The sequence below is a fragment of the Condylura cristata genome, unplaced genomic scaffold, assembly GCF_000260355.1.
Source record: "Condylura cristata isolate star-nosed mole 26May11 unplaced genomic scaffold, ConCri1.0 scaffold00033, whole genome shotgun sequence".
Taxonomy (NCBI): Eukaryota; Metazoa; Chordata; class Mammalia; order Eulipotyphla; family Talpidae; genus Condylura; species Condylura cristata.
Window position 1 is genome coordinate 2,222,180 of NW_004567134.1, and position 21,006 is coordinate 2,243,185.

The window sequence follows — 21,006 nt, forward strand, 5'->3', positions numbered from 1 at the left end:
TATTTATTCATACAAAACTGGGGTACAGGCCAGAGATGCGGAGGGTGAGAGGATTCACCAGAGTGGGGAGCAGAACAGGCAGATCGATGAAGTACACTGCTGAGGGGAGCAGTGGGTGGGCCAGGAGAGGTCTGCCACGCCATGTGGTCACCTCCGGGGCAGGCAGGAATCGAACTCATGCTGAAGTGGCCCCAGCCTCCCAGTGCTGTGCCTCAACCCGCTGCGCCACCAGGGAGGGCCTGATTAAACTTTTTTGATTGACTGCAGCGCAATTCCATGTAACTTCGGTGTCCCGCATAAGAGTTCCACCTCTTCTTTATGTTACATTATGCTCGCCACCTGAAGTCCAGTTTCCACTGAGCTCCCTTCCTGATTTACCCCGCCCTCATTCTCCTTTACCCTATGAACCCCACTGAAGGTCTCGTTTCCACCCACCACCAAACAAATGACTCCCCTTTGCTTGCTTTACCTGCCCCCCACTTCAAAATGCTTACAATTTCCCTTTGAATTGTCAGGCAGCAATTTGAGTGTACGATTGATCCAGTCGTAATGAGAAAGCAGAAAAAGACCTCTTGCTTCTCGCTGGCCACCTGCCTGCCCGGCAGTCCAGCAGCGACCCTGCCCATTCCTAATTAACTTTCCTCGGGATGGGTTCTGTCCATCCTTTGGGATGTTTTAGTTGGAAAAATTGTTGCATGACTAATAGTTGAATTTTACTTTGTTGGAGAGCAAAAGTACAATCCTTAAAATTATTCTGAGCAAAAGTACAATCCTTAAAATTATTCTTAGCAAGTGACCTAGCACAGGTGGCCCTGTGGAGTCTGGGTACCTTTCTGTGTCGCCATCCAGAAACCTGGCACAGCCCCATCTGACTTCAAGGCTGCAGTCCACATGTTCACCCCAGCTGTGTCCTCTTGACAGGAAGGCCAGGCCTTTCGGGGCAAGTTCTAAGCTCTGTCAGCTACCTTCCCAGGGACCTGCAAACGTGGTGCCTCTGCGGAGCTGCTTTGCTTCAGACTCCCAGAATGCCTCACCCCACCCTCAGCCCAGGGGAACAGAACCTGCTGTCTGGCTAGGGCCTCTCAGAGTTCCCGAGGCCACACCGTCCCTGCTTCTGAATCCCTACACTTAGAGTTCCATCATCTAACTCTCCCTTCCTTTCTGGCTGCACCTTAGACTTTGCCCTAAGTGAACTGGAAGTTGGGTTTCTTCAGTATATCTTTCTCCTTGTCTCTTTTTCCTCCTTTCTCAGAGGAGCTTTATCTCATCCAGCAAGGGCAAGAGGATGAGTTTTTTTCAGCAACAATTCTCTTTGCATCTTTCTCCTTTCTACCTAGACTATTGCATTTTAGGGTCTTGTAAAAGTAAAACTTTTTTTCACCGTTTCCCCATCTTAGAAAGATGCTAGTTTGAAACAGGAGATTAACCAGGTCCAAAGTGAGTGTGGGAAGTAACACAGCATAAATTCTCACACTGTTTGCCATGTGCATTGTGGAAACATCTATAGGAACCCTTTTCAATTTTCTGATGAAGTAGCATGGGTTTACAGCATAGTGTGCGATTTAGGGGAATAATTCACACCTCTTCAGATGTATGTCACCACTATCACCAAAGCATCCATAGTTCTATATGTCTCTAGGAAATTTGACTTAAAAATCCAGAGGTTATATTTTACATTTTGAAACAATAAAGAGAGAATGAGAGCGGTTTTGGAACTAGGGGTAACCCCAATCCTGACACACATCCAAATGAATTCTGGCCAGGATGTGGTCATGAAGGTGGTTCCAGAGAGAGAGGTTCAGAGCAACTTTGCTTCTGTGTCCTTCAACTAGCTTGTTTCTGAAGAGTCTAATGAAAGGAGATAAAGGTCAAAGGACTGAAAGCCTGATGCAGCTTCCTGCCGCCCTGTGGGAACCCCACTCGCAGGGGAGGGTGCGTGGGGAGTTTCCGTGGCTAGGCCCAGATTCACATGTCCCTTTCTAACAATTTCTTCTCATTGGTCAGGTTGAGGGCCCAGACCCCCAGTCCTCCTTGTCGGTCGCCCCTCTCCCCTTCTCCCTTCTCTAAGTGACCCCCCAAGGGTCGGCAGCCTGCTTGGCTCCTGTTCCCCTAGTCACAGCACCCATGGGGATCCACTCATTTCATTCCCATTTTCACCATGCTCCCATTTCTGATGAAGAAACTAAGACCCAAGCAAGTTGGGACTTTCCTAAAGCCTTGCTCCTTGTACCTTGTACCTGGAGGAGACAATATTCAAGCCAGGCCTTCTGACCTCACATCTCTGCTTCTTCAATTTTCCTGAAGCAGTCACCCTGATGGTTCCATTGTGTGGCCTTTGGCTACCTCTCCCGCAGTCCCACTGTTGCAGGATAGATTGAGCACTTCGTTGTTCTCCTCATGCTCCCCTCACCGGCTGACCTGCATCCTTTGCTGGCACTGTTCCTTTTTAGAAGCGGCCACTTCCTTACACCAGATCGTGCTCTGTGCCCACAGATGGCTGATGGCCTACTCATTCTTTGTGGTCTTCTCAATCAGTTCTTTGTGTTTTCTGCTGTTCTCTGTGTGACACTTACGATGAACCCACCATGAGTGCAATATCCTTTGTTTTAGCTTTTGACGCCTTCCATGCTGCTGGGCAAAGGGACAGATTACCGGTCATTTTTAGGTTTGATCTATAGTTCAGTTTACTTTGTTGCTTCTCACAAAAGTAAAGGGAAGAGGTGGGAACCAGTCTGTTCACCATTCTTGGATTTGAAAGATTGTATTGCCTTTCAGTGGGACACTATGGCCAATATAGAGAAGTCCGTGAATGTTTTGGGGACCCTAGGGAAGATTCATAATGGGATAGCATTTTTTACTTCACTAGGGAACTCCCATCTGAATCTTTTTCATCTCTATGATTCCTAGCAGAGCGAATTCAGGAAACTAGTAGGTTGAAAATACATATTATATCTTGGTCAACTGTGGGAACATAGTGTAATTCATCTTTTTGTTTAACGTATATTAATTAACAGCTTCAGGATTTGCATTGTGAATTGTAGGTTCAATGCGTTAGAAATAGAGTATAAATCAAGACTCCAAGCACCGGGGATGGGCAAGTGACTAGGTTAGTGTAATATTTCATGAGAAAATAAAGTAGACTGTGGCTCAGTGCACAGTGGCAAAGACCTAGTGCTTTCTGTACTACATGTATGTAATTAAAAAAATATTCTAATTCATGTTGAAAATATTCCTGATAATAATAGCAACCAGAAGAGAAATACTATTTCATTTCTGGGAAGACCAGGTATTATTTTATATTGAGGTAGTCAGAAGAGTTGTCCATGACTTCCTGCCCCTTTGGGGTATGTTAGTTGTCTAATTGGGAACCCCTCACATCCTATCTATCCTGAATCAATATAATATTTGAGGGCCCCCCGTGTCTTAGGCAAGTCCACAGTAAAAAAGCACTGATCTTCCTGCAGAGCTTCCTTCCTGCCACTCCAGAAGGGAAATACGCTCTTCAGTGCCATGCTCACCACAGTATCATCTCGTAAATATAACTTTTTGACATCTTTAAGTTGTCTGATAAAAAAAAAAATGTGTATTTTCCGGGCCCTCCCTGGTGGTGCAGTGGGTAAACGCAGCACTAAGAAGCTAAAGCCACTTCAGCATGAGTTTGATCCCCGCCTGCCCTGGAGGTGACCCACATGGCATGGCAGACCTCTCCTGACCCACCTGCTGCTCCCCTTAGCAGTGTACTTTGTCGATCTGCCTGTTCTGCTCCCCACTGTGTCCGGTGAATCCTCTCACCCACCTCTGGCCTGTACCCCAGTTCTGTAAGCATAAATAAATAAATCTTTAAAAAGTATGTGGAGTATCCAATCCAGACTTAAAATACTAATTAAATGCACTATTTTAATAAAACTATAAAGGAATACTACTATGCCTTCCGATTAAAAAATGTTGATTATATTTAAATTGTAATAAGGCCAATTTAAATATCCTCTATCTTTTGCAGTAGAAATCACATAGGTTTGAATCATGTCTTTATTGTGTGTCACTGACATGAAATACAATTAGCCTCTTTGATGTCTTTTTAAGGGAACATTGTTTTAATAAATATTCTTAGAACTATTATTATAAATATATTATTATAAGTGTATAGTGCACATTTTGTAAATAGTCAGAAAGCACAGTATTTTGACATGCTAATCTGAAAGATTTCCTGAGGGAGACTGCTTTAAACTGGATAATATGACATCCAGCAGTGGCCCTCTCTTGCACTTGAAGTTATTAATATCCAAATAGGGTCTAAAACTGTAAACAGATACCTATTGGGATTTTTATTCCCAATTATTATTATAAAATTATTATAAAATTATTCAGTGCTAAATAAATATACATCCGATGTCGGGGAATTTTATATAAAAATTATGAAGATTTCAATAGGTACTAAATGAGGAATAATAGTTCTCTTATCACAGTTGACTAAGATTGTCCAGGGAATTTAGAGAGTTTGCAAATATTACAGCCAGATAGATGCAGGGTCGATGAGAGGATTCTTCAGAGACGAGCAGGGAGCAGAACAGGCAGATCAATGAAGTACACTGCTGAGGGGGGCAGCGGGCGCGTCAGGAAAGGTCTGCTGCGCCATGTAGATCACCTCTGGGGTGTTGATAGAACTCGTGCTGAAGTGGCTTTAGCTTCTCAGTGCTGTGCTCCAACTCTCTGTGCCACTAGGGAGGGCCCTATTTCCTTTTTTTTTTTTTTTTTTAAAGATTTATTTATTTATTCATACAGAACTGGGATATAGGCCAGAGATGTGGAGGGTGAGAGGATTCATCAGGGACAGAGCGGGGAGCAGAACAGGCAGATCGATGAAGTACACTGCTGAGGGGAGCAGCGGGCGGGTCAGGAGAGGTCTGCCACGCTATGTGGGTCACCTCCTGGTCAGGCAGGAATCGAACTCATCCAGAAGTGGCTTAAGCTTCTTAGTGCTGTGCTTTAACCAGCTGCGCCACCAGAGAGGGCCCCCCTTTTTTTTAAATGACACAAAAGACCTCTCATTTTTATGCACAGTAAGGCCCTACACATGTGATCACTGCAGCATCCCTTATGATCAGGAGAATTTGAATGCAAAGTAAGTGTCCATCAGGACAGAAATGGCTAAGTAACCTACAGGACATCCAGAGTATGCAGTATTATTCAGTAATGGTTAATAAAGAATGAACAAGAACTGTGAGTGTTGTCTAGAAAAGGAATTTTTATGACAGATGAAGAAAAAAAATCATAACTAAGCCTGGTGATACATCAGCATTTATTTAAAAAGAAAGAAAAAAAGTGCAAGATAATGTTGTGGGAGGGGAGATTGTCAACATCCTTTGGATTTCCTACAATAGTAGCTTTCAAACTTTTGGAAATGAACCTCAGTGAGAAATACATATATTATGTCTTGACCAAGTGATCCTTTGCTGTGTACAATGCACTCTGAACATTTTCTCTCCTGCTCCATTTCATTCCACTCTATTCCATTCCATTTTTCAAAAATGCTGGTCATGACCCACTAAACTGATTCCAGGACTCAACCTGCTTTGAAAGATACTGTTCTGGGGATACATCCATATGTATGTGATGGACAGAAAGGGACTGGGAGGAGCCAGCTCCTACGGATATTGGGGGGGACTTCTGAAGAGGCAGCTGTGGTAGTGGTGGTTCCAGGGAGCCTTAGGTTGTTTAATTTTTATTTTTAACATTTATTTATTTATGTATACAGAACTGAGATACGGGCCAGAGGTGCAGGGGCAGTGAGAGGATTCACCAGAGACAGAGTGGGGAGCAGAACAGGCTGATCGACCAAGTACACTGTTGAGGGGAGCAGCGGGCGGGTCAGGAGAGGTCTGCCACGCCATGTGGGTCACCTCCAGGGTGGGGGATCAAACTTGCACTGAAGAGGCCACAGCCAGCTTTGCAGTGCTGGCTTCTACTCTCTCTGCCACCAAGGAGGGCGCTCCTTAGGTTGTTTTGATTTGTGTTTGCTTGTTCTGCAAGGGGCAAGGGTAATGAAACACCTTTAAATTTATTATATTGAGTAAGCAATCAAAACTGTTTTCAAAACTCAAGGATTTACTGGGATTGAGAATAGTGATCAAAGGGTCTTAAGAAAAATAATTTTCAAGTTACATTGCTTGCTTGGGTAGTACAGAAGACAGGCCTCCTAGCTAACTATCTCTGTTTTTGTATTTAGGGCCACAGATGAGCACATTCTTGTGGCAAGGTAGAGTGAACCCGTGTGATATCCCACTCAAAATGTCATCACAAATCTAAGAACTCTGCCATGCTGTGAGATTTTGACTCGTTACCTATGAATGCCAAGTCTGTACATCAAAACCATAAAGCAGTCAACATAAAAGTGATCAAACCCCAAGCTCTCCAGTTTCAGAAAATGCAAAGTTAATGTCTCTGAGGCTACATCAACTTGACCACATTCTGTGGTCTCTGGTTTTGGTGTGGGTCTAAACAAATAATTATGTTCTAAGAATTAGCTCTTCAAATAAAAGCTCCACATGGAAAGTGAGACGGGTGTATACTTGGCCAGGTGCTGCAGCAGACTGCTCCAGGATGCTGTTTTCTGCTTTACAGCTACATTATATATTTTTTTCTGATACCGTGACATTTCCCCCCTAAGGATAATTTATTGTACCTCATCTTAATGGTTCAGTAATTGATGCTTTAAAGGCGTTAGACACTGTGCCTAGAGGAGATAGATCCTTTAAATATCGAACATTTAAAGAAGGTATTAAATGCAGATGAGCTAGAACTTATGATTTCTTGTGCCATTTTCTCAACTATCACTGTAAATATATCTATAAAGCACATAGTTCTTTAAATGTTTTACTTTCTATTTTTATGTTTTCTGTCCTAAACATAAATTTTCATGTGCTTATATTAAAAAAAACCTTTTAAATGATCACATTATATTTTTTTCTTTAAAAGCTTTAAAGCAATGTTTTATAGTGTAAAATACACACACTTTCTCAGAAAGCATTTGTATAGGAATCATTTTACAAAATCTTAATTTTGCTAAATAAATAGTTGTGTTACATTTTCACTTCATATTAGCTCAAGATTGTATGGTTGCAAGAAAAAAAGGTACTTTGGAACATTTACTTAAAAAAAAGGAAATTTGAAAAAGAAGAAAGCATACTAAAATTAAGGGGGGGGGTTTGGGGGAGTGGAGAGAAGAGAATATCTATCCATCTGTCTGAAATCTCTCTTCTACTTTCGCTGGTGTGGATCTGAAGGTAAGAGGAGTCAAAGGGGACAAGGCCAGTCCTTAAAAGTTTCATATTCCTCAACATGTAGACTGGACCATTTGTGGTTATTTTGTATGAAACTGGGAAAACAGCTCAAAATGGTGTCATAGGCACCTTGATACCAAACTAACCTGAAATTATAAAGTTAGTGTGGTGTAACTCTGATAAGAATATGGGATAAATTATAAATGTGACCTGGAGAGAAATCTAGAGAAAAATTATAATTTGTCATACTCAAGAATTTGAATGTTACTTATTTTTAGCTATTTTCTTCTATTAGAGTGCCTACTTTATTTTGCATTTAAGAATTTTAATAAAATTCATTTAAAATATGCCATTGAAGGCATAATGAATTTGAAGTTTAAAAACATGATAGCATCCTAACTGCACTTAATCTGAAGCCCAGCTTCACAATGACCACAGTATGCAGGGAGCACTGCCTCCTAGTGACATTCTGTGTAATTACAGGAAAAAAAAATCTAAGCCTTTTAAACGTTATGCTAGCTAGTATGGTACTTAGATATCAGAGAAGTAAAGAAAGGGAACTGTACAGCTCACATCATAAATGTTAAAGTGTTACTGGGTCTCTTCATATTGTCTCATCAGTAGGATGAGGGCCTTCGCTTTTTTTTTTTTTTTCAGAATTTTATCTTATTCCCATTAATACCACTTGTGAAAGAGAAAACAAGGGTTTTAACTAACTTCAGACTTTGTCATTCACAGCATCTGCAGGGATTGCTGTGTCCCAGAGGAAAGTACGTCAGATCAGCGATCCTATTCAGCAGATCCTAATTCAGCTGCACAAAATCATCTACATCACACAGGTCAGTGTGTTGATTTTTTATTTCCTCTCCTTTTTATCTAAGTTTGGTGCTAACATTGCTGAAAAACTGCTTTGTGGAACTTTCAATTACAGTGAATGCTTGTTCTTATCCTCTCCAAGTACATCTACTTGGGAACACTTTCCTTGGTAGCAGAACTGGGAAGGTGTTGAAAAAAAAAAAACAACAACAAAGATGTCAAGGTTTCCCCTGTGCTCCTAACCTGTTTGTTCACTGATAGTGCCTGGCACAGATGACCCTGAAGTATAGAGGTAGAAGGGCTTCGGTTTCAGTATAGGAAAGAAAGAGGAAACTACAGCTCACTCAATAGTTCTGAGGATAGGGCATTAAAACCAGCACCTTTCAGAGAAATGAAAACAAAAAGCACATAAAACTCCAGGACTGTTAAAACTTCCTATTTCTAAATCATAGCAATTCTTAGGCACTAGGGAAGAAATCTGTTAAAAACTAGCTATTATTTACAGGAATCTTCTAGTAATAAGCAACATAAAAGATCATCTGACAAATGCCTGTATTGTTAATACAAAAAGAAACTTTTTAGCAGGTGTCTTTGGGGAAGGCTTGGAAGAAAATGTGTAATGTGGACTGGGTCCTTCCTCCAGGGGCTCCAGCTTTTCCATTAACTTTAAATTACAGCCATCTAGGGACTTTGAGTCTTTGAATTAATCTAGGGCTGGAAAATAGGAATGGCTATTGCAACTCAAGTCAGGTTTTTACCTCCACGTTCTTCTCTAATGTAGATCAAGGAATATGCTGGCAGGTTAACTGCCTATTTCTGGTCAGACTCACCTAATAAGTAGGCACCTCCAGAGATGTCTGTGGGTTATGGCGTTTTTAACTAACATTATAGCCCTATGACCCTTTATGTTAAATACCCTCAACTTGTCACTGGTGGGCAAGTACTGCCACTTGGCATCACATGATCCCCACAGAAATCATGTACGACCAGTGCCATACCTGGCTCACTGTGGAGAGCAGCCATAGAAGCTGTTCAGGGTGCAGGTGCTCCTCTCTCCAAAGCTTTGCTCAGTGCTTTGGTGAAAGGAGTTGGTCTTGAGTGTTCTTGCTGAGCATAATTGGGGAATGCATGTGTGGGTCACGTGTGATGAGTTCAACCCATCAGTCTTGTCTCCACAGTTTTTCCCTCCTCCACTTGCCAGGGAAGATGCAGCATTTTACTCTCTGTAAAGGCAGTCCACCATTGCGTCTGAGGCTTAGGCAACCAGTCAGCTGAGCTGCTTAAATCTGGAATCCATAGTAAGTGCAGAACAGGCCACCAGCCCAACCCAGTGTGGCATTTCACTCTCTGTGACCAGACACCTGTCCATTCCTGCACTTGCTCCCTGGATTACCCCTGAAATGTGATGGCAAAGTCTGGCTGTTCTCTGGTATGTAAACTGTTTCCTTTTGGGGCAGAGTGAGCCCCAGTTGCCCTGGATCTTATTGAAATAGACCCTAGCTGTAGACTTGGTTCTAATTGTTGTGGGTCTTTAAAGGCATCAGCATCCCTTTGGAAGCTGTCTGTCCCAGATGAGGTTAGTACAGAGTTTCCAAGCAAAGAAAGGCTTGTTTTCTCAGACACAGGGTGACATGCTATCTCCACCGACAATGACAGATCAGAGGAATGACTAGAGTTTTAAGATTGTCGGTTTTATCTGGGTCCAACAAGATGTCCCTATTCCAAGTTTTAGGATTCAATTCTTTTTTCTAATTTCCACATGAGAAACTTGGCAGAGTGCAGCCAACGGACATGGTGATTTAGCAGCCTGCCCAATTAAATTTGTGTTTGATTATCAGCCATCTCAGGGCTGTGCATCAAGAAAGAACAGATTCTTTGAGGGCTGTCATGGAATCCTTCTGGGTCTCAGACTACAAGGAGCTGAGAGTTAAAGAGCCCCGGCTTGTCACTGCCTTTCTGTCAGTGCTCCAGGGCGTGCTGAGGAGTCTGCCCCACTTCACCGCCCTGGCAGACTTTCCGCTGCCTAAGAGTTCAGTGCAGGCCACTCGGGCTCAGACAGTGGCTTCAGCAGCCTCTTTATCAAGGTGATAACCTGCTTTGCTGTGATACCACTGAATGCCTGGGGTCCCTAACATCCTATGTCTTCTGGACGGAAAACTCAATGCTAGGCTCAGTTCCAAGGCACAATCAAACCAGTTCCTAAATCCCAGCTGATAACAAATCTGTGTCAGTGAGGCCCAGTCAGGACACAGAAACCACACAGTAATTTCAACAGGGAAATTTTACTAGACATATTAACAATTACAGGGCATTAGTGACTAGGGAGGGGAAGGAAGCAGAAGAATACAGTAAGAGCAGTTTAGAAAGCCTATATTTATAAGGCTAAGGCCAAGCTCCTGAGAAAGGAACAACATAGAACAGGACACACCCCCTGACTGAGCTCAAGACCTCACTGCAAAAGGCAGGACAAGCCCTCTTGGCCGGCGAGAGAACCTTGCGGGGAGGCCTCACTGAGGAGGAGGCTCACTGAGGGGTATGCAAGCCACCCACGGTGAGGAGTCAGGCTCTGGAGCTTGCTGGAAGTCAGGGTGTTGAAAGTGGAAAGCTGGGATTAGGGGAGGCTGTATCTGGGGAAGTGTGCCCCATGGAATGTCACTGGAAAGCCACCTGTAGGATTAATGCTGCTGAATCTGGCTGGGGGTGAGCACTCCAAGTGGTCCCCCTTTCTGCTGACCCCTCAGGGTTGTGGGAGTAAACAAGGACGGAACCTTACTGATGCAGGGACCGTCTTCCTCCAGTGTCTCCAGCGCCCTCTACTGGTAGAACTGAGCGTCCAGCCAGCTGGGGGGGTGGGGGGTGGGGCGAGGACACGTTCTGTGTCATCACAGGGCAATGAGGGGGGTTTGCTATAAATTGATGACTTTCACTTACCCTGAGGGGCTACACAAGGGGCTCCCTTCTTTGGGATCTACCCGCTTCTATATCCTCCCATTGACTTATTCGAGCCTTGATGTACCCTGCCTCTTCTCTATCAAGCTTCGGTCCCTTAAATCTGCTGCTTCTTTTCAGTCACCCTGAGGGTTAGCCTTTTCAGAGTCAAGAGGCTAAAATCGACAGCTTTTTCTCCATTTTCTATTGTTAGTCTTCCTCTTAGGCCTTCACAAAGAATTTTCTCTCTGATTAAATGAAAGAGGGTGAAAGGGGCCAAGAAAATGAGAGGAGGGTGAACTTTGTTGATAAAGCCAAATGTAATCTACTGTCTTTATTGAGTAAAGATATTATATTAAAAATGCATTTAAATGTAAAATTACTGATACAGAATGTATTCCTATCATTAGTCTTTTATGCAAATAGTGTTATTGGTTCCCTCAGTATTCCTATCATTAGTCTTTTATGCAAATAGTGTTATTGGTTCCCTCAGTATTTAACTAATAATTGAGAGAAAATATCCTTTGGATTTTAGATGCCATTTCCTTATGCCTGCCTTGATAATTTTTATATAACAAAAATTTGTTAATGGATGTATTCCATTTCCTTATTGGGTTTCAAAGTATTTTCAAGCAAGATTGAAACTATTACAAAATATCTTATTACTATGCACTTATACTGTCAGCATAACACATGACTTCATTTTTTTGGCAAGGTGGCATTTCTTGCTACAAGTTCAGGTATTTTAAAAAATATATTTTCAGAATACCTTAAAATTTATGACATTACACACAATAAATTAGTTCCCCCTCCCCTCACCCAGGAAATTGAAATTTCAGAACTGGTCAAAGTCAGTGTTTTCAAAGAGAGGACATAGATGTTTATACATAAACACTAAACAAGTGTGTTGGCTACAGGTGAAAGACTGAGATCATTCTCTCTCTCTGCTAATCTGATAATTGCAAAGCGAAATAGCTGAAAAGAAAAAGAAATTCACCTCCTGTTTCACATATTTATTTCCTTGTCAAACTGCCACAGACCTGTGCTAGGTCTGTGCCACCCTGAATCTCAGGGTGAAGTACAGATGACCTGGCTGAGAAGCTGCTTGCTTATGGCCCATGCTGGCCCTTCCTCTCCAGTTTCCATGGAGACAGATCTGTGGCAATCCTCTGAAAGCAACTGTTTTCAAAGGCAGGATGTTAAAATCCTTCCCCTGCCTTCACTGATTTGATATCTGTTTTTATCCACACTGAGATGGTAATCTGAGGACCAGTAAGCTGAGAATGAAATCCGTGGTTCAGTCCATGACTGGAAACGAAATCAATCTTTGGGCACATAAGGTGACGAAGTACATATGTTACCTTTTAGTACAAGTTTCCATGTGTCAGCACTATGGTTAAGATCGTAAGCTTTGAATTTAACTACATTTAGGGTTTGATCGTTTTGTTACCTAAATTCTTTGCCAGCCAGCATAGAGCAACTTTTCAAAAGTAAACACTCATCTCCTGGGCAGCAGGCAGGTGGTAGCACCACATCCTAAGAGCCACGGTTGTCACCAGTGGAACAAAATAGGTGGCTGGGAATATCAATGTGCTGTGGAAATTACACTGTGGACTGTGACCTGTGAAATATATAGGGGCTTTTTCACCAGCAGTAGCGATCTATGAAATTAGAAACAGCCACATTCTCTTACCTGGTTCTGACTTCTAATTTTGAGGTGAACAGGTTAAATCATCAGGGTAAAGCTGTGCTTCTCAAGAAAACTTGTACTTCCAGGGTTTGTAAATTCTGAGGAATTTTATCTTCTGTGTATTTATTTTCCTGATAATTTTTGGACATTTTACTTTAGCATTTAGGGAAACCTCTTCTGAAGCAGTGGTGTGTCTCTATAACCTGTTTTTATGGAAAAGTATTGTTTGGATCACTAGCAAGTGGGACCCCATGTGAGGGACCATTGGCCCGAGTTTTCTTAGACGGACATGAAATGCCATTCTCTAAAAATAATTGATGGCACGCAAATGTGAAAAAAGCTAGTATGAAAACTACAGGTCAGATTTCATTTGGTGTAGTAAAAACAAACAGCCATTAAGCTTTTAGATGTAGAATGTTAAGGGAGTCATCATCCTTTCTAGAATCAGTTTCTTCACTGGTGAAATTTGGTAGCTTTGGGGACTGCTGTGCCAAGGGAAATGAAGTGTGTGACATGTTTATAGACTATAAAGTGCTGAGCCACAGTAATGCTGGTGTGCTTGCTTGAGGATAATGATTGTTATCATGTTCATTACCTCAGAAGTATCATTGCATGTTACAGAATGTCTTTAAGCTCTGATTTCCTCACCTGTAAAATAGTACCCATTTTATAAGTTTGCTGTTGGGGGGAAAAAGTGACCTAATGCATAATCATAGTAATCACATCACTGGGTAGCAATGTTCTGTCCTGAATATTATAGTCCTTAGATACATTATGATGCTTACATCATCTGCAATTAAATGATGCATGAATCATTCTGTGCAAAAATTTTAATTCTTCCATGAAAACTTGAAAGATAGGTTGCTGTCCATAGTGATAATTATTTCAGATACAGTAACTGCCCAGTACTGACCTGTGTATAACTGTTAAATTGAGAGAATGTTAACATATGGGGGGCAGGAAAAGCAAGTCTAAGTTAACTGAGGGTTTATCAAATTGAATAAGTAGCAAGGATTTTTCTGAGTGTCTGAATTTATAATCCAACTGTTGATTGGGTCAAAAACCTGTGAACCCACAGAATATCACACCTTCTAAAGTCAGCAGCTATAGACAGACAACACGATATATCAGAGAAGATTTGCCGCCTTGCCCTCTGTTGGCTGAAATCACACTGGGGTGAATGGAAGGTCCTGGCCAACACTGCTCTCTGGCGTTGGATCTAGGGAAGTGGCAGTCTCTCTTGGGCATCAGGGAATGATCAAATATCCAAAAAGGTAGCTGCAGGGACTCTCCCCACCCACCTCCAGCCCTTCTCCACTGCAGCCCAGCTGCTGGCTAGGAAAGCCTCACATGCCCCCTTGCCTGCATTGCTGGCGCCTACTGTAAGCTCAGCTCATTCCAGTTTTGCTCATTCCCACACACCTGTGTCCAGGACACTCATTTCCTTTCTCAGCTGCCAGCCAACTCTTTGCTCCTTAATGCTGAGAAATTTCTCTTCATCTCTCTCTGTCTATACACATTTCTTGATTTCCCCCTTTCATTCCACATGAAGGGGTCACAATAATTAGACTATTTGCTGGTGCTCAGAGGCATAATCACATCTGGATCAAGGCAAAAGAAAGTTGTAATAGGGACATAAAAGTAGAGCAGGAGAAGTCGGTGCTGTTAAACTACAGAACCTTTCAAAAGATATTGCAGGGCTTTAGAATCTCCAAATAGCCTCGCTTCCTCTGTAATTAAACCTGCTTTGAGTCGAGCAAACTTAAAGGATTGGCCAGGATGAAAGAGGCATCTAAATACATATTCCAGTAGCACTGATTTTCTTTTTACAGCATTTTAGGGCTTCATCATGAGTCCCATATTCTGCAGTGTTTGCAGTGAGGAACACTGTTTCTTTGGCTATAAATTCTGCCCTTGGGAGCCCCCATAGACCCTATTCACTGCTCTACAATTACCTTTTTTATAGTCCCCTGTTATACTAAGGTTCCCTATAGCTACCCTTCAGGATATGGTCAGTTATGCAGCTCTCACGCACATCCTGAAGTCTCTTGACTTGGCACAATGGAGGTCTATTTCTCAGTGGGAACGGGACAGGGCAGGTGGCTGTCCACCATCTTGTGGCCCTAGGAGGCGGCCTTCGCCGTTCCTCGCCCAGGTGGAGGAGAGGGGGTGGAGGAAGCACATTGCTTCATCCTTGAGGTGATGCAGATCACTTGAGTTGGCCAAAACTAGCAACAGGACACCAAAAACAACTCTTTAAGAGGGTACAGAAAAGGAAGTGGGGGTGGTTTCAAGACAGATGCGCCCACATTTCTCCTCTGGATTGAGTGCTGAATTCTATTTTTTTTTTTAATTTTAAGAGTTCCTCTAACATTTTCCTTTCCCTTAACCATCTTTGTGTGTGTGTGTGTGTGTGCTGTTTTTCTTTCCCCTCTCCTCTTCTGCCAAATCCTTTCCATACTGTAAACAAATAATGCATCCTAGCTACTCTGAGACACCTTATCATTCTGCCCTATTTGTTTTCTGCTAGATTTTAATTTTAACTTCACCCCTCAGCCTTTCAGAACCTTTGATTTCCTTATGGAAATCCAACCTGCAGAGCACTACAAAATAAAATCAAAATACTTTGGAAGTCCCATTGTCAACTAATCAGCGTATTTTCTAAGATCCTGCCACCGCGGAATCTTATTAAAATTCTAAATCCGCCTGGTATGCCCTGATACGTACTCACTCAATTTCATCATCTTCTGGATAAGATTGGTCCCTGCTCTCTCTCCGACTGAATAGTCAGGAGCACCACAGGCAGGCATCTGGCCATGTACTTACACGGTCATGAGCTTCTTGGCCCACAGCGGGGAGGGTCTTTGGGGCCAGGGCCCTGGCTGGGGTGTTTCACACTATTTTGGTTGGGCAACAATTCTGTTCTCTACACAATTCATTTTATGTGTGCAGTTTGCTTTATGAAAAATAGTATCAATAAAATGAAAGAACAGGAAGACACATAGAAGAAGCCTTTTGAAAGCAAGCAGTAGAATACCTTCCTTCTGGATTGTGCAATAAAAACTATGCCATCCTCCTCATGCTATGTGGAGTGAAGTTTAAATTCGTAGTCGTGTTGGGTAAATGTTCTTAGCCTGCCCCTTAGTCAGCCTTCCTGGGCCTCACCTGTGCGGTGTTAACAGTTGGTTTGTAATGATTGTTTTCTCGTTTTACACAGCTTCCTCCAGCTTTGCACCACAATTTAAAACGAAGGGTGATAGAGAGATTCAAGAAGTCCCTCTTCAGTCAGCAGAGTAACCCTTGTAATTTGAAATCTGAAATTAAAAAGGTAAGGTACTCTACAGACAATTCTCAATTCTCCGTTGGCTAACAACACATCACAAGAGTTTCATTTCATATCTCCTTTCTTTGTATTCTAAGGGTGATCTGCTGTCAGAAGACACTTTACTGTTTTGGTCTTTTCAGACAGATGTTATAAAAATAACATAAACTGGGTGTCTGATGCACAGTAGAAATTTATTATCACGGTTATGGGAGCTGGAAGCCCTCACTCAGGGCCAGCATGGCTGCGGTTGCCCCGCCCCCTCTTCTGCACTACCGAAGGCTGCGCCTCTCTGTGCCTTACTGGTGGAGGAGGACATGCATCCTAAGCCTCTTAACAAGGGCACTTTTTTTTTTTTTAAGATTTATTTATATTTATGCTTGCAGAACTGGGGTACAGGTACTGGTGGGTGCGAGGATTCCCCAGAGACAGAGTGGGGAGCAGAACAGGCAGATTGACAAAGTACATTGGTGAGGGGAGCAGTGGGCGGATCAGGAGCGGTCTGCTGCGTCATGTGGGTCAGCGCCCTGCCCAGGGAGCGAACTCGTGCTGCAGTGGCTTTGGAGAGCTTCATAATGAGGTGCTTTAATCTGTTGAACCACTAGGGAGAGCCCTGTAAGGGCACTTTTTAAAAGAGCTCTTATAGAAGAACTCCCTCTTCAGGACCCAGACTCTGCCAGTCGCCCCATGTCTGAAGACAGCTCCCTTGGGGGTTGTATTTCAACATCCGAATTTGAAGGGACATAGACATTCAGACTATTGCTCTGCTCCCAGCATGAAATAGAGAACGTCTCGCCTCCAATTTTATCACCTGTATTTCTGCGACCACCATTCTCAGAAGAGACATAGAAAGTTCTTTCACTGTTATTGCATGTTTTATTTTAAGAACCAATGTCTTGACAGTGAAAGAACTGTGAAAGGGACAGTGGAGTGGCGGAGGATGGAGTCGGACAATTAGCCTTGAACATAATGTAGTGTATCCACATGTTGATTCTCAGCAGTGAACTCCTAAAATTAATGTTATAATGCAGGATACTTTAAAAAAATTAACATCAACAATTAAAAATAAAAGCTAAGAAAAATAGACATAAAATAAATATACACTTGAACTTTTTTGAGCATCCTAGTCTAATCTTTTCTTACACCATTCTTCACAAGCCTCTCTAGCTGGAGCTTTGCCACTGTGACTAACCCAGCTTCTCATCTGACATTATGATTTTTATCACCTTTGAGAGCTGAAGGAACTATTTCTTAGGTTCTTCTTACCTTTGATGTTCAATAGTCTCCTAGACTTCAGGTACTAGTAAACACTTTTATTTGCACAAAAAGAAACTCACAAAGCAATTCAAACAGACACTATCTCCGGTTTATACAATTTGGTGTTAGAAAAGATATCCTTTTTCAGTAATGAATCCAATATTAAGTATTTACTCATTACTCAGCAAATATGATGAGCTCTTTGATGAATGTGAAGAGTGTATTTTTGTTTTGTTGCCTTATATCAGCAGTATACACACACACACACACACACACACACACACACACTCTCAAGCAGGGATGTGGAAAAAAAAATGCAGCTACAGGTAAACATCCATACCCCCAGCTCATCAGAGGTTAGAGAGGATCATTGCCTTTGTGCGTCATGTTGGCACATCAGGTCCGGAAATAAAGGGGAAGAAGATGAAATCAAAAGTGGAGACCTCTGCTATTTATTGGATGATATTTACATAGTGTAGCCTGAATAACAATACATACATTTTTAAAAGACAAAGTCAAATCTCCCATTAAAAGATTACATATAACTAAGTTTTTACATTCTTATGAAAATGATACTCAGAATAATCTGGTTTATACACAGATTTATTTTACAGAAATTCCTGCTTTAGGAGCCCTGCAACTGGGTGATGCACAGAGGTGGGGGGACCCCTTCTCAGGGAGTTCCCAAAGTATGAAATAAAATTTGTCAGAATATTAAAGGCAAAGAGTGTCTACATACTCTCACACACACGTGCACACACACGCACCCAAGCAAGGGGTGGGAAAGCGACACAGCTGCAGGAAACAAACCATACACCCCAACTCATCACTTTTTTTTAAGATTTATTTATTTATCCATACAGAGCTGGGGTACAGGCCAGAGGTGCAGGGGCAGTGAGAGGACTCACCAGAGACAGAGTGGGGAGCAGAACAGGCAGATCGACGAAGTACACTGCTGAGGGGAGCAGAGGGCTGATCAGGAGAGGTCTGCTGTGTCATGAGGGTCACCTCCAGGGAGGGGATCAAACTGAAGTGGCTGTGCTAGCTTGCAGTGCTGCATCCTAACCCATTGCGCCACCAGGGAGGGTCTAAAATCACTTTTAATATGCTGTATATGTTTTTCCCCAAAGGTAATACTGTCTTACTTATCTTTAAGTGCCCAGATCTTGTACAGTGCCTGGAACATGATATATGCTGAATGTCTGATTGCTGAATACACATAGTCTAACATATTCTGTATTGGTTCTGTCCTTCAAGTCTATGAATGTCATATATTTCTATGTGATAAAGAAGCCCTCCTGCCCGCATCTAAACCTAAGTGAAAAGAGCTTGTGACCTCTTTTTTTTTCTTTTTTACCTTTCTGCTGTAATCTTTTGCTGCTGATAACTTTTTGTTCAGAAATAAATTTCTCCTCCCCTGTACAGTTGTGGAAGACAGCCAATTAATATTTCATCAACACAGTTTCCCCACACCAGACCATAGAAGCAGTAGTTTTGATAGCATATGCAATGCTTTTGATTTCCAATTTTCCCTCTGAAATCTAGGGACTGTGTGTCTCCAGGTTGAAGAAGTCACTGAAAGATTATTATGCCTGTTTGTGACTGAAGACTTGGCAGGATGCATAGAGGAGTTATAACATTCACAAGTCCACTGCTAAACAATTGAGCTCTGCATGGAAAACGCACCTAACTTGGTTTTCAATGCAATCTGCTCAACCTTGGCTAGAATTGTGGGAGAAGAATGCATCTCAGTAACTATATGGGTGTCTTTGGGAATGAGGATTTTCAGCGTGGCTTGAGAAAGGAGAAAAAGAAACAAGATAGATCACATTAATTCAGATTAGAATTGCAACAGTCATGATGAATGAGTATGAATTCATGATACATCTTACCTTTTAAATACATACTGTTTTCTTGCTAGTTCACTGAAATGTAGGAACTAAGCAAACAGCACTGCTCCCTTGAGAACCTCAGGCTCCTTGGAGATACAGCTGCCTGCAACCCAGGGCAGGAACTGAATAATAATGGACTGGAACAACCTTGACAGACCGTTAGCAAGGATCCCATCAAGGACCACTGAGGTGGAGTCAAAAGCACTCTAGAGCCAACTTAAAGAGATCCCCCTTGCCTAGCTATTGAATAATTAGAACATCAATAAGAGTAATAACCACAATGGATTGGAAGCATTCATTAATGTTTAAATTCAAGAGTTGATGATATTCCAAAAAAAAAAATCTCTTCTTGGTTTTCTTCTGAGGGTGCTAAATAACAATTGCGAAAATTGTTTGCATAAGGAAAGAATCAAGCATTTTCCCTTTTGCTTGTGAATTCCACCTCAGGGTAACTAAATTGATGAGGGGGAGGTTTCTCATTATAAAAGACTTCAGCTAATAAGTGCCAAAGGAATAAAATGTAAATTACTGTTTGGGAACCACTTTGTGAAATCATGGATTTAGACAAGATCACCAGTGACTGCTAATATAGAACAAGGGGAAACAGCCAGACATTAGATGCCTCCTGATGGAATTGCATAGCACTGGCTTGGAAGGATATTTGCTAAAAGTCTGAAACTGCCACTGATCAAACTTCTGTATTAGAATGAGCAAACTTTTGCCCTCGGGCCAGTTTGATCTCATGCCTGCTTTTGTAAGTAAAGTTTTGTTGGAATGTGGTCACACACACACTCATTTCTATATTACCTGTGACTTCTTGACATGACAGGCAAAAATGAGTGGCTTCCCCAGAGACCACATGATCCTCAAATCCAAAATTACTTACTATCTGCCACTTTAAAGCACTCAAGATCCCTGCCCTATCTCTAGCCACCTGCCTGTAGTAGTTAAAGCGACAGGAGGACATGCTAAATGATACTATGTGGTTACAAAATCCAGACCAGGAAATTCTACAGGAAAAATCACCACTTTTTGTCAATAAATAAATTGCGAGGAAAGGAGGGAAATGAAGAGAAAAAGAAGAGAGGAGAAATGAAGCATTTGCAATAGATAGAATTTTTCCCCATGACTTACTCGAATTAAAAAAAATCTAGGGTCCTCCCTGGTGGCGCAGCAGGTTAAAGCACAGCACTAAGAAGCTAAAGCCACTTCCGCATGAGTTCGTTGTTTTGTTGCCTTATATCAGCAGTATACACACACACACACACACACACACACACTCTCAAGCAGGGATGTGGAAAAAAAAATGCAGCTACAGGTAAACATCCATACCCCCAGCTCATCAGAGGTTAGAGAGGATCATTGCCTTTGTGCGTCATGTTGGCACATCAGGTCCGGAAATAAAGGGGAAGAAGATGAAATCAAAAGTGGAGACCTCTGCTATTTATTGGATGATATTTACATAGTGTAGCCTGAATAACAATACATACATTTTTAAAAGACAAAGTCAAATCTCCCATTAAAAGATTACATATAACTAAGTTTTTACATTCTTATGAAAATGATACTCAGAATAATCTGGTTTATACACAGATTTATTTTACAGAAATTCCTGCTTTAGGAGCCCTGCAACTGGGTGATGCACAGAGGTGGGGGGACCCCTTCTCAGGGAGTTCCCAAAGTATGAAATAAAATTTGTCAGAATATTAAAGGCAAAGAGTGTCTACATACTCTCACACACACGTGCACACACACGCACCCAAGCAAGGGGTGGGAAAGCGACACAGCTGCAGGAAACAAACCATACACCCCAACTCATCA

The 21,006-nt window shown here is 42.1% G+C and overlaps 1 protein-coding gene across 1 annotated transcript in view; it reads left to right on the forward strand.

Moving 5' to 3' along the window:
- The window catches only part of NEK10 (NIMA-related kinase 10), a 158,568-nt gene that overhangs the window by 126,451 nt on the left and 11,111 nt on the right, over positions 1 to 21,006 (forward strand). The window contains exons 32-34 of the mRNA XM_004692270.2: positions 6,227 to 6,256; positions 8,019 to 8,119; positions 15,932 to 16,042. Of these exons, the coding sequence (XP_004692327.1) occupies positions 6,227 to 6,256; positions 8,019 to 8,119; positions 15,932 to 16,042 (242 nt within the window). The remainder of the gene's footprint in view (positions 1 to 6,226; positions 6,257 to 8,018; positions 8,120 to 15,931; positions 16,043 to 21,006) is intronic.